The sequence below is a fragment of the Colias philodice genome, chromosome 25 (genome assembly GCF_061535455.1).
Source record: "Colias philodice isolate Cphi_HAF_F1 chromosome 25, ilColPhil1 Martin Lab GWU primary, whole genome shotgun sequence".
NCBI classification, from domain to species: domain Eukaryota; kingdom Metazoa; phylum Arthropoda; class Insecta; order Lepidoptera; family Pieridae; genus Colias; species Colias philodice.
Window position 1 is genome coordinate 6,329,558 of NC_143110.1, and position 20,544 is coordinate 6,350,101.

A 20,544-nucleotide genomic window follows, 5' to 3' on the forward strand; every position below is an offset into this window, starting at 1 on the left:
CAAATCTTAAGTTAATAACGTATACCATTGCTCTTAGCATATATTAATTTCGAAATAATTCGGTATTTTTACTACCATTACAATTGGTTTTAAAATAAACACCCGTTTTAACGAAATAACATTGACTTCGATTTATTGTTTAAAAAGTATTAAGTATTTTCAATTTCAAATATTACTAAAGGTCTACAAAATATATTGTTCGTAGCTAGGATCCCAAAAACAAGAGATCAAATCCGAACCACGCTCAATTTAATATATTAGGATATAAATTATGAAAATGTTGAAAAAATGTTGTGTAAAAAATACTGTAGTAGAGATAAACTACGATAACATGGTGCGCCCCTCCAAAATTCAAAACGTTTGAAAGTATTTACAATGCACCACCTAGATTCACAACGCATGTGTGCGTAATGAGACGGCCGTCAAACAAAAACAAATCCACGGATTTGTTGCTCGACTAGTCACGCTCTAATCGCTTATTATTATTAGTAATGGCGCTGCACTGACGTATTCTATGAAAACGACACGTGCGTTGTCTTGGGCGCTCGGCAACTTATGATTAGTTGACCAACAAATCTGGACGTAAAGTACTAAAGACGAATACGTACAACTACATACAAACTCCTTCGTAAGGATGTCACTACACACATTGAAACAGTAGGTAATTTGGAGGGGCGCGCCATGTTATCGTAGTTTATCTCTATATTTGTATACAAAATTGAGATACAAAATATAAATACGTTATCCATATTACGAAATTTCAAAGGTAATTAACGGCTTTTTCTAACGGTGCATTTATATCAAACGAACATAGAGCTAGAGCTAGAGCATTCTTTCGTGATCTTTTAGTGTAAACGAAAACTTTTATTAAAGTGAAACTTTTATTACATCGTCTCAAACTTTTTGGTCTGTGTAGCGCATGTCGCGTGTATCGCGGCTGCCGAGTAGGTATACCTACTCGGCAGCCGACCGTCACGCGACATGCGCTACACAAAGCAGTGTTCGGAACCATTCGAACAGTTTCACTTTTACCGTGGTTTCATAAAACCACACAACATTTTTTCAGTGTTGTTCAATATCAGAAGTTAGAACACATGGAATCTTTTGGAACGCACTAAGAAAAACGAAAGAATACTCTACGCCTGTTTTAACTAAAATAATTTGACATAGTGGGGTTAGAATGAGCATTCGTTCGTTTGATGTAAATCATAATGCACCGTTAGAAAATGGAAAATCTATATTTTATCTATGGCCCTTTAATATTTCCCATGATCTGTGGATACGCGTAATAAGATACTGTGGGACATTCGCACGTTCCTCTGGGACCTGGAACACCTCTGGGACCTATTGCACCTGTAATTTTTTTTAATTAATTTATTAATATCAAATATTCAATCATCAAATATAATAATATAATTGAAACTGCAATCGATGAACTGACCTTCTCTACCCGGATCACCTCGCTCACCGTGTCTTCCTTCTGGACCCGGAGGACCAACGGGACCTAAAATAACAGTACAGAAAATTAATTGACCAAATTGATTGATCCAGTAATTTTTGTGTATTTTTCGATTTTTCCCCTTTTTAATTTATGAAATATTTATGGATTATATTAATGGTTTAAAAATTGTGTGATTTTATATTGTTAGAAAAATACTTTCGCTATTTTTAATCGCAAGTAACAAAATGTTTAGATTATTAAATTGCATTGAAAATTAATTCATTACATAATATGTAGAAGTAGGTAATTTCACGTCTCATTTGAGTTAACTTTACTTAACATTACAACGACGTTAACGTTTAAACCACAAAAAGTTTATAAACGATGAAAAAAGAAAAACAACAAAATTAAACAAATTAATAAACAATTCACATTTAATTAAACTTTTCACTTATTAACCATTTAAGCTTTATTTTACAGTTTGTACCTACAAAGTTACGCAATATTATATCTATCTATCAGTAGTATTTTTATTTTAAAGTATAGAACAGGTGTCTACTATAATAAATAAATAAATCTCTCACTCACCCGGCAACCCAACAAGTCCCTGAGGCCCCGGGATCCCAACGCCCTCTGGCCCCCGCTCCCCCTTATCCCCTTTGTCCCCGCTGGGCCCCGGCGCGCCCGGTCGCCCCGGTTCACCCGTCTCACCCGGGTAACCGCGGGGCCCGGGGGAACCGGGCTCACCTGGTGTACCTTGAAATAATTGTATGATTTTGTATTATTAAAATGAAAATAAATGGAAAGGAATATACCTTCTTTTATATTGTACAGAGATATGAAAATAAATTTGAGCGTGGTTTCATAAGAAACTTTATTTTAATCTTAAAAATGATTGATTGTTATTCCGATTATTTTATTACAAACAAAAATTTTAAATATAATATTTTCATTCTTCCTCTAGTCTATTCACAATTATTATTCTATATCGCATCAAACAAAGACAAACTTATATTGTAACCACCAAATAATTAAAAAAATTATGCATATTAATTATAACAATTTTTATTATATTCGGTGGTTTCAATTGTATCTTACCTGCCGCTCCTGCTGGACCCGGTCTTCCCGGTGGTCCTCGTCTCCCCGCAGATACCGGCACAGCCATCAAACTACTCGCTAGTTCCTTTAATCCCTCTGTAAGTTTTTATTTATCAAATAATAAACTTAAATTTAAAACTGAAATGAACACACAAATCGAAATAAATATTTTGAAAGTGTTTATTTACCTTGTAGTAAAGCTTGACAAATATTTCTCACGTCTGCTTCAGTCAATGAAGATTGCTGAAAAAATATTTGAATTAAACATCGGTAACGAAACTTCCTAAGTGAAATCAAGCATTAGCTTTTACTTCTTTCTTTTTTAATTCTACTGTAATCAATATAATGTCTATTTAGTCAAACAAAACACATCATTGTTATTGGCATGATTGATGTAGCACGAAAATTGAAATTTTTTTTCGTATAAATATATAAATAAAATATATAAATAAAATATAAAAGCAAATCTTAAATCTTACCTCGACAATAATATCTCTAGGAGCAGCAAGGCCCGGCGGCCCCCGCGGGCCTGGTGCCCCTGGTATACCATCCAATCCATCTCTACCTGGTATACCTGCAAGCCCTGCTTCACCTTTCTATGCGAAAATAATAAGAAGAATTGTAATACTTTTTATACATATAATAACGCTTAATTTCATTATCATTTGTGATAAATAGGATGTCAATAACGTGTCCTTTTGCTTAATATAAAATAAACATTAATTCCAATATTTATAATAAGCGTGAGTAGCGTAAACGTAAGATAATAGTATAAAATTGAGTCAAAATTATTCCTATTCTTGACACTCCTATAAAAACTTACCTGTCCTCTTTCTCCTGGCGGTCCTGGTGGTCCTGGAACACTGGTGGTAGATAACGGTGGCACAGACAAGCCCGGAGGCCCTGGAGGACCAGCCGGTCCTGGTCGACCTTCTGGGCCCTATATAATATTAATCGTTTTAAACTTAATAAGAATATTCGACTACTCGATTGAAGAAAAAGTAATTGATTATTTTCAAAGCAATCTTCTACATAATATGACACACACACACTTGAATACCTTCCTACAATTTTAATAAACTACTAAGTTAATATAAATAAACTTACTGCTATCACATCGTCCACTTAATAAGTTACAAACAAAAAAGTAGATAATTATGGATTTAATAAAATACTTATTAATTCTTACTAGCAAATAAATTTTAATGTACAATGTAAAATATAACAAATGCTCTATATTATTTTACTTACATATAGTAATGGTAACAACTTAACTCAGATTTGCGTATAAAAATAACATACCTGTGGTCCTTCAGGCCCTGTTTTTCCTTCAGGGCCCGGTAATCCCGGTGAGCCCCTTTCGCCTTGAGGCCCTGCGATACCAGGAAAACCTTGTGGACCCGGTAGACCCTTTATTTATGTAGAAAATGATTTAATTCATTATGGAATATAAAAATAAATTCAAACTCAATTCAAACATGACATTGAGAATGTAGTACGTACAATTGGCCCGATTAATCCAGGAATGCCCCGAGGCCCCGGCTCACCATCCCGCCCCGGTCTCCCCGAAAAACCTTTCTCTCCTTTACTACCTGAAATATGTAATTCTAATTCTATTCATAAATTTTATTATGAACGTACACACAATAAAATAATTACATTTAGTTGGTAAAAAGTTAAAATTATAAACAAATTACTGCATTTTGAATAATTTATTCATCTGTGCTTATTACAAACTTTTTTTACAAATAACTCTAGTTACTGTGTGGAATTACTACAATAGAAATACTGTCGTTTTGTCGCTTACCGTGAATCACAGACATATTCATATGTGCAATTGACCCGGGAGGGCCCGGAGGACCGATTTCACCACGCGGTCCTATTGGCCCTGGAGGACCTGGTTGTCCCTGACATAGTAATAACAATTAGAGAACAAGTAAAATTCGTTTTAAAATATGGCTTCACGTAAAAGACTTACTCCAACTCATAAGAGATAGAGTATCAAGAAATGTTGAAAATAATTTCATATTATGAAAATAAATTGATTACATTATTGATTAATATTATTAGAAAATAGTTGGAATATATTACGTACATCCTTTCCATCAACTCCAGGCAGACCAGACAAGCCCACTAAACCGGCTTCACCTGGTTCCCCTAAAATTATTGAATATCATTTTTTATAAGAGACTAATGGTAAGTTCTGAATAAACAAAAACTTAAATAAATTAAAAAAGGTCAAATGGATAGTCTAAAAATATTTCTTTTGGCTCCCACGTGTCCTTTTATGTAGATAATACTCGGAACATTACCGTCCTTTGTGCATTGATTTTGTAGATGATATGATTATTTTTGTAACTTTGTGAACGCTTGAGTACCTATAATTTGTGAATAATTAGTTTATATTACATAGTGGGAAGATATTATCGTCTAAGATACAGGCTCGGCCTAGTTTAGACGATAATGTCCATAGTTTTAAGTATTGTGCTTATATAAAATGAGTGACATACACAGTGTAATTGAAGGTATGGATAAATAAAGATTTTTATCGTTATTATTATAGAATAAATCTCTCAAATCATATGATAGCTATTATAGTCTATTTATCAGTTATTATTTATTAATAATGCCTGGGTTTGTGTTTTTTTATTTTTTTTTATGTTTATTGAATCTTTAATTATATTAAACTGAGGTTTAATTTTTATATAGGTACCCTTTTGACCCGGTTCTCCTCTTTCTCCTTTACTACCCCTACGCCCCGGTTCTCCCGGAAGACCGGGTGGCCCTGGCACCACGGCTACCTGTGACGTAAAAAATATTTGCTATCTTAAATTTAACTTAGACTATTAGAGACTTTATTCAATCATTCATTAATTTCACATAAAAAATGATTGGTCGATACACTGACAAGATAAATAAAGAAATCAAAATGTACTCGCTATTTCTATACAACGTCAAAAAAACATAATTATAATAATCATACATTGCTACTTAGCCCTGGTAATCCCTGTTCTCCTTTAGCTCCTTTAAGTCCCGGTGGGCCGATTATACCCGGAGGGCCTTGCAGACCTCGAACACCCTGAAATAAGAATGAATTTATCATTACTTAAGATTATTTAGTTGGTTTATTAGACTTCAAAAATAAGAATAAATAAGAGGAGTGAGTTGAATGAAGTTTAGTTATAATTTTATTTATATGTACTTGAAAAATAAAAGATTTAGTTTCAAATTCATTGAATTTTCTAAAATATTAGTAGGTATAGTAATCTTAAGCAACACTTACAGGCAATCCTGTATAACCCGGCGGGCCCTGGTCCCCTTTTAAACCTGGTAGTCCTTGCGGTCCCTGTAGCATATTATTGTTATACACATAAATACATATAAATTCTTCATAATTGTGGAATCATAAAGTTTTGTTTAAATTATTAGTAAGTACAAATAGGTTTTTATAATAATTGTGAATGTTGAACTTACCGGTGGACACGTAGCATTACATACGGGTAGAAGAAATGGATTACTCGACGAATTTTGTGAACCAGACCACTGAAAAATGAATAAACAGGACATAATGCGTTAATCAGAACAGATTACTATTCACTAGCTTCCGCCCGCGGCTTCGCCCGCGTGGTGTTATGATAAAAGGTAGCCTATGTTCTTACTCAGGGTCTAAAATTGTCTGTGCCAAATTTCATCAAAATCGGTTGAGAGGTTTAAGCGGGAAAGCGTAACAGACAGACAGACAGGAGTTACTTTCGCATTTATAATATTAGTAGGGATTAACATTAAAATATATTCTTCCAATACTCAAAGAAACTAAATCAACAGTACCAAATTTCATTAATTTATTTTTTACTTACATCTATATTGTAACTGATTAAAATTACTTACCATTTCAGGAGCGTCTATTAATGGTTCTGCTACTTCCTATGTAAAACAAAAAATAATAGTATATAACACATTTTGTGTGAAATTATTAAAAAAATACCTGTACCTACCTGATGGAAAATAAATTAATTAATTGAAAGAAAATCGTGTTGCTGGCGAGTTACAACTCGGTACGATGGATTTTTTTTTATTACATAAAACGTTAAAAATATTATAGAAAAGTTTTCCAAATGCAATATTTATTTGAATAAAAAAAAATACTTAAAATTTTCATAAAATGCAGATCTTAGGGCAATTTTATCATTACCGTTTTTTACATTTCGTAAAAAAAAATTAACAGAAATTAGCACAACACATTTTTCTAACGCGTAAAATACAAAAAACCAAAAAACCTTTGAAACATTTCACAGGTTTTTGCAATAATTATAGTATAGGAGGTTCTGAGGTTCTATCACAAAGAGATGAGATTCAATTCAAATATTCTTTCATCAAATATTTTCAACTTTAATCAGTATTAAAAAACTACATTTATGACCCCCAAGGCTCATATCAAAAAAGTTTTACTTACAATTTCTTCACAGCTCTCCTCAGTTAGGTTAAACACATTGCAGCTTATTGATAACCATTGAAGATCTACCTAAAAATTAACGTCATATATTTTATAGTATTTACAATCGCTTGTAATAATATTGATCATACATATTTTATAGTCCCTTGATAATTATTGCTAATACAAGAAGTATTATCAATAATTATCGGGGTTGGAAAAAAAATTAGTGTAACATTTTATCGTTATGCGTGGCATTTTTCCGTTACGCGCCATCTTCGACGTATTTCTGTAAAATTGCATAATACATGTAGTAGATATATTATTTTTTGAAAAATAAGGTCATAAAGAAGTTTCACTTCTTACGTGTGTACACTAGTACACGCACACATTTTTTTTTTTATTCAGGGAGTTAGTCTAGACAAGTTTACGTAGTTTGGCAGACTTTACGTTTTGAGTCGTTTGATCAAATTACAAATTAACTTGTAAAAAATATTTTCTACTTCTAACCAGAGGCGGCTCGCTCTAAGGAGCGCTGGTGCAGTGAACTCCCATAAATAATTATAATAAAATCATACTCCTTAATTTAATTATTAACATTAATTATTACTATTTAAAATCAATCGTAATCTTTAAAACTACTGTTAATACCAATGAATATATCCATCATTCCATCATCCCATACACCTGTATAATACCTACTGTATTATGTACGCGCGAAGCGGAGCGCTCACGATTGCGCTCCAATGAAAAAAGATTTAGTACATTTCCTAATACGAAATCCAATAGGAGTGAAAGAGAGGGTTTTGCCAGAGCCCTGCGCGTGAAACAAAAGATTTTCTATGGAAAAGTAGCAAAATTCGGAGCGCCGCACCCGCAAACGTTGCCGGTTCGTTTTTACCGCCCGGCAGGACAGCGATTGCGCGCGCGGCGCGACGTTGCCAGTTTCCACTTCTATAATATAAACAAACACTCGAGTCAACTTCAATGCACGCGCGCGATTCATGCAATTTTCTAATTAAAATTATAAAATACGTGTTGAAATAGCCTGTAGTTATCAGTATTACTTGTGAGTGTTAAAATGAACAATAATTATAATGTGGCGTTCATTAAAAAGTGTGTTAAAACGTTACAAATTCGGCTTGAATGTAAAGCTAATAAGGGACCGCCACGGCCTGAACTTGATCTTACGCAAAAATGTACGACAAAAACGAAAACATATACGCGTGTGTTTAAATCTGAACAATATGTGAAAACACCGTGGTTGTGTGGTTGTGATAAAACTTAAAAGCAACAAACTACATGTATTTTGTTTTCCGTGTCTTTTATTTAAAGCGGGCGCGGCCGGCGGAGGTGAGAGTGCTTGGACTGAAACGGGCGTTGACGACTTAGCTCATCTTTCAATCAAGATGAAAAAACATTCACAATCTCGGTACCATTTGTTGAATGAACTGTAATTGGCGTCTATCGGACGACAAGACATTCGTAAAGCACTAGATTCCGCGTAGGTACCGAAAGTCAATACGCGAGTTCAATGACCGTGTCGATGAAAACAGACATATTTTACGAAGGTTAATAGATTGTGTCGTATTTTGTGGTGCATTTCAAATTGCTTTATGGGGGGGGCATGATGAGTCTTCGGAATCCCTGAATCCCGGAATCTAAGTATATATATATATTTTTTTAATAAATTGTACTGATTTACACCATGTATTTTCAGTGTTTTATTTCAAGTGAACACCCATAAAATTTTGTCACGAGCAAGCGCGGATCCAGGGGGGGGTCACGGGGTCATGACCCCCCCCTGGGCTAGGTGATAGGTCCACGACCTAAGTGGGCCACTAATTTAATATTAACTTTTTTAAATTATTAACAAATTAATACTGTTTAATATGATGTTTTTATTGAATTTTGAGACATAAAAGTAATACCTATAGAACAATGAAATCAATTACAAACGGTAACGGAAGAGAATATAACAAAAATTATAGAAAAAGTTTATTAGGGTCGACCTGTGGTCGTAATTTAAGGACAAATAACAGGTTTTTCGATTAAAAAAAAACTGTAACTGCGGAATAAAGTGTACCTAATGGTAAAGTTGTATGTAATTAATTTTTTTTCTACAACTTTTGCTGTTACACTTTTCCCACAAAACCTCAAATATCAAAATATCCCAGTTCGTGGATAAGACATAAAATAGCATTTTTTTTTTAAATGAACAATAGAAAATACAGTCAAATTACAACAAAAAATCGGTGAAGTGCGCGTCGGACTCGCGCACCGAGGACTCCGAGCAAACATATTTTGTCATTATGTTGTATCTTACAATTTTGTTTAAAGGATTTTTTTCTTTATCTGTGCTTGTAAGTGCTTAAGTCGTTGCTTTTAACCAAATTTCAAGACTGTGTTCACGGGAAGTACCTTGTAGGTTTTGATTGATGATTCCCTTGCAAGTAGTTGCGAATTACAGAATATGCGGCTCTAATTGCTTTTTCTTCAGATTGCGTTGACATAGAATTTGAATTAAATAACAGATTTAAGTTATTATAGACCTGAGTTCTGATGTGAATATCAATTAAATACATGTAGACGTTCATGAGTAAAGGGATTGTAAGTTCAAAATTATTTAAAAAATATATTTTTATTTAATTTAATTAAATAATTAGGGTTTTCGCAGTTATTACTACATCTGTGCTATAACACGATACTTTTTACTCAATTTCAAGACTGTGTTTACGGGACAGGGTGCTCCCTGCAGGTATTGATTCCCTTGCTAATGTCGAAATCCTACGGTCTACAGTCCCTTGATGCTGTGAAAAATTCAAAAGTTTTAGGCAACGCAATCAAAAGATGCAGCTGTAATTGCTGAATTTTTCGACACTCCCTAAGAAATCAAAACCGGTTCCCGAGTACACAGAGTCATGAAATTTAGTACAATCAAACGTCTTATAACGCAGACTAGCTTACCGCCCGCGGCTTCGCCCGCTTTCTCTTAAACCTTATAAATTACATATTCCTCTTGAATCACTCTATTTTTAAAAAAACTGCATCAAAATTCGTTGCGTAGTTTTAAAGATTAAATCATACGTATAGGCACAGAGACAACGACTTAGTTTACTAATTGCGAAAAGCATGAATTTTTCCATAGATTATAATATAACAAAAAATTTTAACTTAGAACCCTGTTACTCATGAACGCTGACATTAATTAACTTGATATTCATACCAAAAACTCAAGTCTATAATACCTTTACGCTATAATAAAATGAAACTTCTATGTCATCGAATCAGAAGATACAGCCGTAAATGCCGAAAAATTTCGCAAATTTCGACATTCGCAAGGGAATCAAAACTCAAAACCTACAGGGTACTTTCCGTAAACTCAGAATCTTGAAATTCGGTACAAAGCAACATCTTATAGTACAGATACAGGAATAATTGCAGAAAATATATATTTTTCAAGTTTGTCTGCCTGTCAAGACCCTTTTTCTCAGGAACGCGTGGAGGTATCAATCTGAAATTCATACCGAATACTCAAATCTACGGTTCCTTATAGCTGTGAAAAAATCAAACTTATAAGCCAACGCAATCAAAAGATACAGCCGTTTATGCCGTAAATTATCGCAAATTTCGACATTATAGCAAGGGAATCAAAATCTATAGGTGTTGTACTACTTCCTGTGAACACAGAGTTCTGAAATTTGGTTAAAAGCAATGTCAGCACAGATGGAGGAAAAATTGCTAAAACATATATTTCATACTTATCAACATTCGCAAGTGTTGCCAGGAATCAAAACCTACAGGGTACTTCCTAGAATCTTGATATTTAATCTTTATTTAATAGAAACTCATTGAGATAATATTACTACGTAGGTATGGAGGAGACACCACGAACAAAATCTGTACGCCATTTTTTTGCTCTAACTAAGTTTTAAATATAATTTGGAAAATCCAAAAGTGCACGCCTCATAATTTTTTTTTAATAAATATTTATTAATTATTATTTTTGTTTATTTAATAACAATTAAACCACATCGAATCAGACCCTGAAAAATGAAAGGGTTCTATTCCTGAGCATACTCAAGCGTAAGAGAAAAAAAAAGACTCGATTAGTAAAGTATTTCGGTCGCTATCGTGTTAACAAGAAAAAGGATCCGCACATACAGACACACGGACGTCCAAGACAGAACTTTTTTAAACTTTTTTTTAACTAGTTTAAATAACAAAAATGACATCAAAAATATCATGAACGTTAAAAATAGTGTTTTTTCTTAATATGTGTGTGTATGTATTATCTTACAAGTGCAATGTATGATACATAAAGACATTTTAAGTTTGAAAAATCAGATGTTTTGCGCGAAGTGACAGTAGTACCCACCTCAACGCTTCGCTTATGAGGCGTGCAAAATTATTATCTAGTTAGGTACTTAACGATGAAAGTTATTCCTTTGCACTTTTCCGTATTATTTGTATTATTTGTGCAATATCGTAACACACACGAAGGCATGTTTGATGCGTTTCACTTTAAAACCATTAAAAAATACCGCTCAACATACGTCACATGACGTATGTTGAGTGGAACATAAGTGATGTAGGCGGTGTCGTCTCCATATTAATATTATCTCAATGTAGAAACTTACGTCTTATAGCACTGATAAAGGAAAAATCGCAAAAAGCATAAACTTAATATTAAAACATATAAAATTGTTTGTACGGAACTCTTGGTTCGCCAATCCGACTCGCACTTGACCATTTTTTTTAATCTACGCATCAATTAAATTACCAAAATATAGCTTTTGAAAATTGACCAGTGACCACGTCTATGTGACCCCCCCCTGGCACTAAAGCTGGATCCGCCCTTGGTCACGAGCCGCCTCTGCTTCTAACTAACACATTAAGTTAATTTCACAATGAGTCAAACAACTAAAGCTTAGTAAAAAAATGTATGTACCTACACTAGTTCAGAAATTATTTATCGATATAATTGGAACAACAAAAAAACGGTAACCTATTAAAAACTCGAATTTCTATTACCCGAATCTTAAAACCCCGAAAACGGTTGTTAGAACTTTTAAGAGACAGATGTAATGAATGACAAATTTTTAAAATTCCTTTTTTAATTTCCCAGATGAATCAATTTCCAGATGCACCAAAACCAGATTTTTAAAAAGTATTTTTTTGTTTCCCATCGTACCATTTTCCAAATAAACTATTGCCAAATTTTCATAATCTTTTTATTTGGTTCCCATATAATCGTATAACAGATAAACTATAGCCAGATTTTCATAATCTTTTTATTTGATTTCCATACAATCGTGATTATACCTTTACTATAGACTGAAAATAATCATTCTCAGTAAGTAAATTTATTGTTTTACTTGTCCATTACAGACCAGTTTTAGTGTCAAAGTCGACTCAGTAGGTTAGGTTTGAACTACGACCCCCACGCTAGAACTGACTCGCTATTGTTTTACTTGCCTATTACAGAAAGGTTTAAGTGTCAAATTCGACTCAGTAGGTTAGGTTAGGTTTGAACTGTGACCCCCCATGCACGAGCCGAGCGAGCGAAGCGAGCGTGCCGCGGCAGCGGCCGGCGAGTGCTAGAACCGACTCACTATTGTTTTACTTGCCCATTACAGAAAGGTTTAAGTGTCAAATTCGACTCAGTAGGTTAGGTTAGGTTTGAACCGTGACCCCCCACGCACGAGCCGAGCGAGCGAAGCGAGCGTGCCGCGGCAGCGGCCGGCGAGTGCCAGTACCGACTCGCTATTGTTTTACTTGCCCATTACAGAAAGGTTAAATAAAGTGTTAAAATCTATTCAGAAGGTTAGGTTAGGTTCGTGCTGCGTCCCCCTGGAAGGATTTCGTTTTGCTGGATATCGTTTATTTGAATTTCAAAAATCTGGACATTGTTTGTCTGGATATCAATTAGCTGTATTTCAAAAATTTGTGTTTTAAAAATCTGGCTTTCGTGCATATGGATTACGGTCATCTGGATTTTGTGCATTTAGATTTCGTATGTCTGGAACTCATTCGTCTGGATTGTAAAACGTCGTACAAATAAAGAAATGGGCAAATGAAATTCGGAGTTGCGTTTATATGGCAAACAAAACTTCGAAATTTTAAAATTCGGGGTTATGAAAAAATGTCCAAACGTTTTCTGGATTATGATATTCGGAATATTAAAATTCGAGATTAAGATAGGTAACCCAAAAAAACCATAACTTACAGGAGCCGGTGTTCCGTCATCATTGGACACGATACTGACGCTAGTAGCGTTACTGAAGTTGTGTTTATTTATCTCTTCTGGTACCAACTGTAAATAAGAGAAGATATTGGATAAAACTTATCCGTCCAATAAACGTAATCTGTCAAATACGGGCAATTAGAATACGTTTTTAAAATGGTAGTTTTATACATTATTCGACGAATAAGTTATAACCAAGGATTGAAAAATCAGCCCTTAAACAAACGTTAACAATTTACAGGCGAATAAAAAGTATTAAAAATAAAAATTCAAGCAGCTCTCACAATTTCAATTTGTTTTTTTTTTTCAATTAATAAGTACCTAAGTACTTAGTTTTAGTTTTAAAGAATAAATAACAAAAATCATTCAGTCATTCGTGTTTATATGATTAAAAATATATTATTAGATAATTAATAAAGAAAGATCGGGATGAAAAGAGACCGATATAATAACAGATATAGGTGTTTTTAAACTTCTTAGGTGTGGTAATACAACATGTAATACTTATCTTATGTCATAATAAAACCATGAAAGCATTTTACCTCCACACAATCAACAGCAGCGTACACAGTATCATTGGTTATTCCCACGTGAATTTTATGCCAGCCTGGTCTAAATAACTGAAATACAACATTTTAAACAGTAAATAACAAAAATAGTATCGCAATTTTAAACGAATATTAGCGTCACATTCACACACATTACTATTTATTTTATGTAGTACCTATATTTCATGAATTAAAAAAAGAACACAATAAGAGATAATTATAAATCGCACTGCACGTCTATGAAAATTCACTAACGTACATTAAAATTACAAAAAAAAATATTTATAAAAGTACATTATCATACATAGGTACTATGTTCATCGTACAATTATTACTCAAATGTTTAATTACCAACCTCAGGACAAGAGAAGATGACTCTACTATTTTGCGCGAAGACCGCCAACTTCTTCACATGGGGTAGCAGAGTAAGAGAGAAGATCAGACTCTGAGCTCTGACTCTGATCAGACTCCATGGTCTTTGCTGGTTTCTCGCGTTGAATGTGGCTGTAATACTGAACCGTTCTGGTAGACCGTTTGGGAAGACCTTCCTGTAATACAAAAAAAATATTTAATAAAACATTACATATTACGTAACTCCTTATATGCTGATATATAAAGAGAATAGAAGCCTATATTTTGAAAAATGTTATGAGTTAATGACTGACCAAGACACTTATTTGGTGAAAAATGACAAAAAACAAAGTTGTGTGTCGGTAAAATTAAGAGTTGTGTGTTGGGACTTTTTTTGTTTTAGTTATTTTAGATTCGATTTGATGACGATCTAGATTTGATATTCATAAAACAATAAATCAATTCTCAATTTAAGCGTTTCAACAAATGAAATGGTCGAGCTAAAATGAGCTATTATTTTATAACATAAAAAATTAACAATGTTTTAATTAATGAAGTGGGGAAAACTTCGGCTAACGAACACTATGAGTAGGTTTTTTTATCGAATAAAACTCGTATATATGTAGATAAATGTAAAGTGGTGGTAATTATTAATTACACAGATAATTAAAGTGACCACACACGTCACTTTACTTGATGAAAATGGACATTTGTATGTACGTTCTGTGATTTGAATCAACTGTAGTTCAATCATATCATAAAGTATGATTGAAATCGTGTCACTATAAAACATAATCATAAACTGAACATTAGTAGGAGTAGGTATCTTTCTTCGATCTAAAAGCAATTTTAAATAGGCTATATCCATATAGAATAATGTAGCTTTCTACTGATGATAATTTTTAAAATAGATCCAATATCATCGAAGCTAATTTGATGCAAACAAACATCACACCAATCTTATAAATTATAAAATATAATCTCTTCACCCAGGCATAGCTTGGTGCTCAAGGAAGGTCTAAAGTATATAATTTCTTAGAGTGTGAGTGGAGCCGCGGGCAAAAAGCTCTAACTAGCTTATAAATCATGTTCTAAAACATACCGTATAGGCAATGTAAGGTTAGCTCCATCTCCAATTCTATACGCTCTCTGTAAATCCTGCGACCCTTGTACCAGTGTTATCCCCGTGGTTTCTGGCCGGTCCAGACGGTATACAGCGATGAGGTCGACCGTCTGGAAGTCTATGTCGCCTGGCAGAACGCCAGAACAGAGAAACGGGTCTGGTGGTGGTATGGTAGTGTCTGTAACTGCAAAAGAATTTATATATGATGATTTTAATATCAATCCACACTAATATTATAAATGCGAAAGTAACTCTGTCTGTCTGTCTGTTACTCAATCACGCCTAAACTACTGAACCAATTTGCATGAAATTTGGTACCAGAGAAAGGACATAGGCTACCTTTTATTGCGAAATATGTACCACGGGCGAAGCCGGGGCGGGCCTCTAGTTGATTATATAATAGGACATATCGCGTCTGTTTAGGTATGTGTTTAACCGTAGACAAAGGTATGTGTTGCAGACGGTTTTATTTATATATAATTTAATACCTAATACGATTTTAATTTAGATATAAGTACTAGGCATAAGTATGTACAATATTTTTTCATTGGTTCTTTAAGACTTTTAAAAAATTATCATATTCTTATGTATCGTACCATCCGTAGTGTCTTCTAAACATCCCGCCAAATGGGCTGTTAGAACAATGCTCAGGCAAATAAACCTGAAATAAAAGTCAAATTACAATCTTCTTTATATATAAAAATGAATAGCAAAATGTGTTGGTAAGCGCATAACTCGAAACCGGCTGAAGCGATTTCGATAATTCTTTTTTTATTATATTCCTTGAAGTACGAGGATGGTTCTTATGTAGAGAAAACGTAAACATGTACCACGGGCGAAGCCGGGGCGGACCGCTCTAGTATGTTATAAAAGAGCCTCGCTCTGAATATTGCTCATTAACCAAACCTCAATTAAACATGATACACACAAATAATTAACTGTGAACATCGTGTTTATTTGGAACAAAATATTGTGGTTTTAATAATACCTATGTGGTTTAAATAAAAATAAAATTCATGATAATGCCTCTGAAAAAAATGAAACGATATATTTTTAATTTTATACATAATTATTATACATAGTAAGTATAATAATTATCAGTAGGGTTGGATACCGTCAAAAATATAATGAAAGAGGATTAGCACATACAATGCGAACATTACTGAATTATCCAGGTATGCGATTCTGTCTGTGTGTCTGAGTCAGAAAAATTGTTTATCCCATTTAACAAAAGAAACACTTCCATCAAGATTCATCCCATTTATTTAGCTGTTCTATTGCCAATATCATTGAAGTGAAACTTCTTTATCAGGGTTGGAAAAAAATTTAGTGTAAGTAACATTTTTTCGTTACGCGTGACATTTTTCCGTTACGCGCCATCTTGTTCTTATCCCTACCACGCGTGATTCGACGTGTTTCTGTAAAGTTGCATATATTAATTTTTTTTTTTTAAATAAGTGTGTACATAGTAGGGAGACCGGGTTTGGTTGTCTCACGGGTTGTTTGTCACAGCGGTCTTAACACAAAACTGAACTATCGAATAAGTCTGTTGAACAGCGTGGCAAGAGCGATACAGTGAAAACGCTGTCCCAACTTCGCGTCAGACCGCTCCGATCTGCCGTGAGGGCCTCACACGTGTTTATTGTTTTCGCACAGCAAAAGTAAATTTTTGTGCTGCTGTGTCGAACCTCGTAATTATACGTTCTTGTTTTACAGTAATAATCTTTCAGTTCATTTGATGATGATGAAATGTGTTTTATAATATCGTAGTATAGTTTTTTAGATATTCATTGATCGGAATTTATTTTCAATTTTATTTTCATGAAACGTGTTATGGGGCTCGTTGTCACAAATTTTCGGGGGCTGGTTGTCACCTATCAACCAGCCCCCTGTATGCGAGATGACTTTAATTGCGTTTTGAGGTTGTTTGTTTTAGCCGTAAATTTTCAATCAACACCGGAAAATCACCCTAACAAACCTGCTGGAAGTCCATCTGTCCTTGATGACTCTATATTGACTCACGATTATTATTGTTTGCTAAAATTGTGATTGATTAATATTCAGACTGAAATAAAGACCGTAGACACGGTTTCATTTGGTTAAGAGTTCTTAATTAAAAATTATTCCGTAAAATTATAAGATCAAAGTGTGACTTTCTATTTATAAATTGCCTGTTATTTAGTACGTGACTACCTACCCTAGGCATTGTGACAACCATGCCTGACCCGGGGTTATAAGTCACATTTTTCTTTAGAGTGAAAATACAAAATATTTCTACAACTGATAATATTACACAAAAATACGTTTATTTATTTTGTAACAGAATAATTACACTATCTTTTGGTATACAAATATCATTCCTAAACAACGTATTTTGGAAGTTACATAAAAAAAGATAAAAATGTGACTTTCATCCCCGCTCTCCCTACACGCAGACATTTTTATTAAAACAAATCTATTGCCAATAGTTTCTACTTCTAATTGTAATACATACAAAGGGATACACGGAGAACCGTTTATCATAATGTGCCACTAATAAGCTAGTGTCGTGGACGAAAATAAATCAATCCAGCCAATAAAACAATAAAAATGATCATGGCCCACTTTCGTATAGAATCTCGATCGGGTCAACAGCTAATTGATCTATTTCAACCTTCAATAGACAATATAGAATTGCGGTTTTGACGTCTTTTGCATAAGAATAATGGGTCCTGAAGATATTGTACCTATAGATTGGCGAAGAGAAAACTATATGAAAGATTTTTTTTTTTTGGAAATATAAGGTGGTTTTTTGGTAATGCCACCGAAGTGAAAGTACTTTAAATACTGCAGATAGAAAATTTTACTCAAAGGCCATTACTTTTGAAATGTTAGAAAACTACATTCAAAGATTTCCGGAAATTCCCTTACAAAAGCCGGGAATCGAACTGACTGTCACTAAAATCTGTTAAAATTTTAAATTACTTTCCGTATTTTATTATAGTAGTTATTGAATCGATCGAGGGTCAATAATAATAAGGATGATATTATCTTTCCAACAAACTTGGTCAATCAAATGAAAGGAAAACCATGTTCCATACTGTATATAAAACTGTGACAAAATTCAGGGATCTAGGATTCCAAAGAATTCTTTTGTGCAATTATTTTTAGACACATAAAGCAAATAAATAATAATTAAGAAGGATATTTCGCGACGTTTCCAACTTCCGTCAGATCCATGTCTCTGTTCTCAGTCATGTCTCTGTTCTCAGTCATGTCTCAGTGCCATGCCCCAGTGCTACGGCAAAGTTATTACTACTATTACTTAATTAAAAATTCAATTACTTAAATAATTAAAAGAAATGTTTTTACACCACTCACAACTCAATAAGGGCTAAGTAAACGGAAATTTTTTGGGTCGTTGTATTTAGCGCTGCTTTGTTTAGTATTAAACAACCGTTAAAATTTAGAATATCAGAGAGCGGGGGCAGCTAGTAACAATAAACGCATTCAAATTCGGGAACACTGTCGTTAACCATAGGTCGTTACCATGTCGTTACTCATCCTATCATAACTCACACTCATGATAAGACCATAAAATTGTCAAAATGATTTACGATTCTTCAATTAATTTAGCGATTGTTTTGGTTATGGCTTACCTATTGTTCTTTTATTGATAAAGTTTTAACGAGTTTTGTAACATACAAAACATTTGTTACAAAACTCGATTCAAGCTAGAGCCAGATTAAAATTATTATGCTGTGTGTAAATCCATGTTATAACCGGGTGTAATCGTAGTGTGCACAGGCGATTATTCCGTAACTATTACATATACATATATATCAAAAAACTTTTAACTGATATCGAAAGCCCTTTACCTTTGTATGAGATATGACTATCCCCAACATGTAATATGAATGGTTTTGGTTCTTTTTTTGGTTTTGTGCAAATTACTTCGCAAATTTTAATGAAAATTCATTTAGAAACTGTAAATAGAGCTCGACGTGGAATACAATGGTATTCCAAAACGAGTATGTCACTTCGAACATTTGCTTTGAATACAAAATGTATGGGAAATTAAATATATGGGTGTGTTTGATGTAAAATTTTTGGATATTTCCCGTTAAAGTTATTTTCGTCATTTAACTCATTGGATACAGGGCTTTCGATATCAGTTTATAGTTTTTTGATATCTGAAATACTTACGGAATAATCGCCTGTGCACACTTAACGATTACACCCTGTATAATAAATTTAACCTTCGCTTAAAGTAAACTTCGTTTTCAGGAATTACCATTTAGTTTAGCTTTACAATAAAACATTTTACGTACGTTCATAATTATTAAAACTACTGTAAGTCAATTTGTACACAATGAGTTTGAATAATGTAACACATGTTTAATTAAAGTTATACTTTGTTTAATCATTTGTTTCTACTTAATTTATTTCTTCTACTACTTTCGTCGAAAAGTCTCCGAATAGAAATATAATAATGATCCAGAAAGCGCAACATTGAAAATCCAGGAAATAATAAAACGCTGCCCTACTTAGGTACTTACAATTAGCAATCAACCTACATTTCCAATTCCATATAATAAATTATCCAAAAACTTACCAAACACCCATATTGTGATACAATTATATAACTATATCCACACTAGCTAAGAGCCGATCATTATGCGTTGTTGTCGTCAAGACGATTCGCAGTACACTCTGTCTGAAAGGCTAATAAACGTGATTTCTCTGTTAAACGATACGACAATATACATCAATTAATTCTTCGTATTGTCATAATATGTTCTAACCGCAAGCGGGTCAGGGTTGAGGAGCATAGCTCTGTTGCTGACTTTTAGGCTGTTATTAATCCTGACGTTAGTGATCCTGGTGGTATCCAGTTGTTTCATGTTTTGGGTGATCCAAATTAATACAGCAATATTATCCTGATTAAAGAAGAAATGTATAATTTTTGCAAACTAAAACCCTTCGCGAAATAACAAATACTTAACGAATTAGAGAAATATCCAATTGAAAATTTCAGCTTATTTCAAAATGTACCAGTATAGCAAAAGTCTGTTATGATCTTCAAAACTACTTTTAAGTGGAAGGAGATATAATAATTTATATCTAAGTAAAAAGAGTAGTATTAGCACTCCGGAAGTGACACGTTGAAACGTGGCTAATTAGCCACATTTTATATCAGTTTTCGCTTTTTCACTCACATATGCAATTGGTGTTTAGTTATAATATCATATGGCGTAAGGGTAGTTAGATAATTCATTGTTATGGCGTAAGGGTACCTAGTTAGTTAATTCAATGTAATCATGG

At 33.6% G+C, this 20,544-nt stretch overlaps 1 protein-coding gene across 1 annotated transcript; it reads right to left on the minus strand.

Annotated features, from left to right (window-relative positions):
* Positions 1-707: 707 nt before the first annotated feature.
* Positions 708-19,954, minus strand: LOC149477446 (uncharacterized). Its single transcript, XM_089710707.1, has 23 exons — positions 19,835-19,954; positions 15,837-15,901; positions 15,220-15,424; positions 14,122-14,314; positions 13,761-13,838; positions 13,201-13,287; positions 6,989-7,061; positions 6,428-6,459; positions 6,014-6,082; positions 5,823-5,885; positions 5,523-5,618; positions 5,253-5,340; positions 4,635-4,696; positions 4,347-4,446; positions 4,043-4,131; positions 3,842-3,949; positions 3,363-3,479; positions 3,019-3,135; positions 2,728-2,782; positions 2,540-2,635; positions 2,030-2,197; positions 1,442-1,504; positions 708-1,353 (listed from the first exon to the last, which is right to left on the minus strand). The coding sequence occupies exons 1-23, from the start codon at positions 19,843-19,845 to the stop codon at positions 1,247-1,249; spliced, it is 2,142 nt and encodes a 713-aa protein (XP_089566833.1). The 5' UTR covers positions 19,846-19,954; the 3' UTR covers positions 708-1,246.
* Between the last annotated feature and the right edge of the window lie 590 nt (positions 19,955-20,544).

Coding starts and splice junctions, on each gene's coding strand:
- LOC149477446 (XM_089710707.1), bottom strand. Junction 1,505..2,029: donor GGGACTTGTTGGGTTGCCGG/GTGAGTGAGAGA, acceptor CTGTTATTTTAG/GTCCCGTTGGTCCTCCGGGT. Junction 1,354..1,441: donor AGGTGATCCGGGTAGAGAAG/GTCAGTTCATCG, acceptor AAAAAATTACAG/GTGCAATAGGTCCCAGAGGT.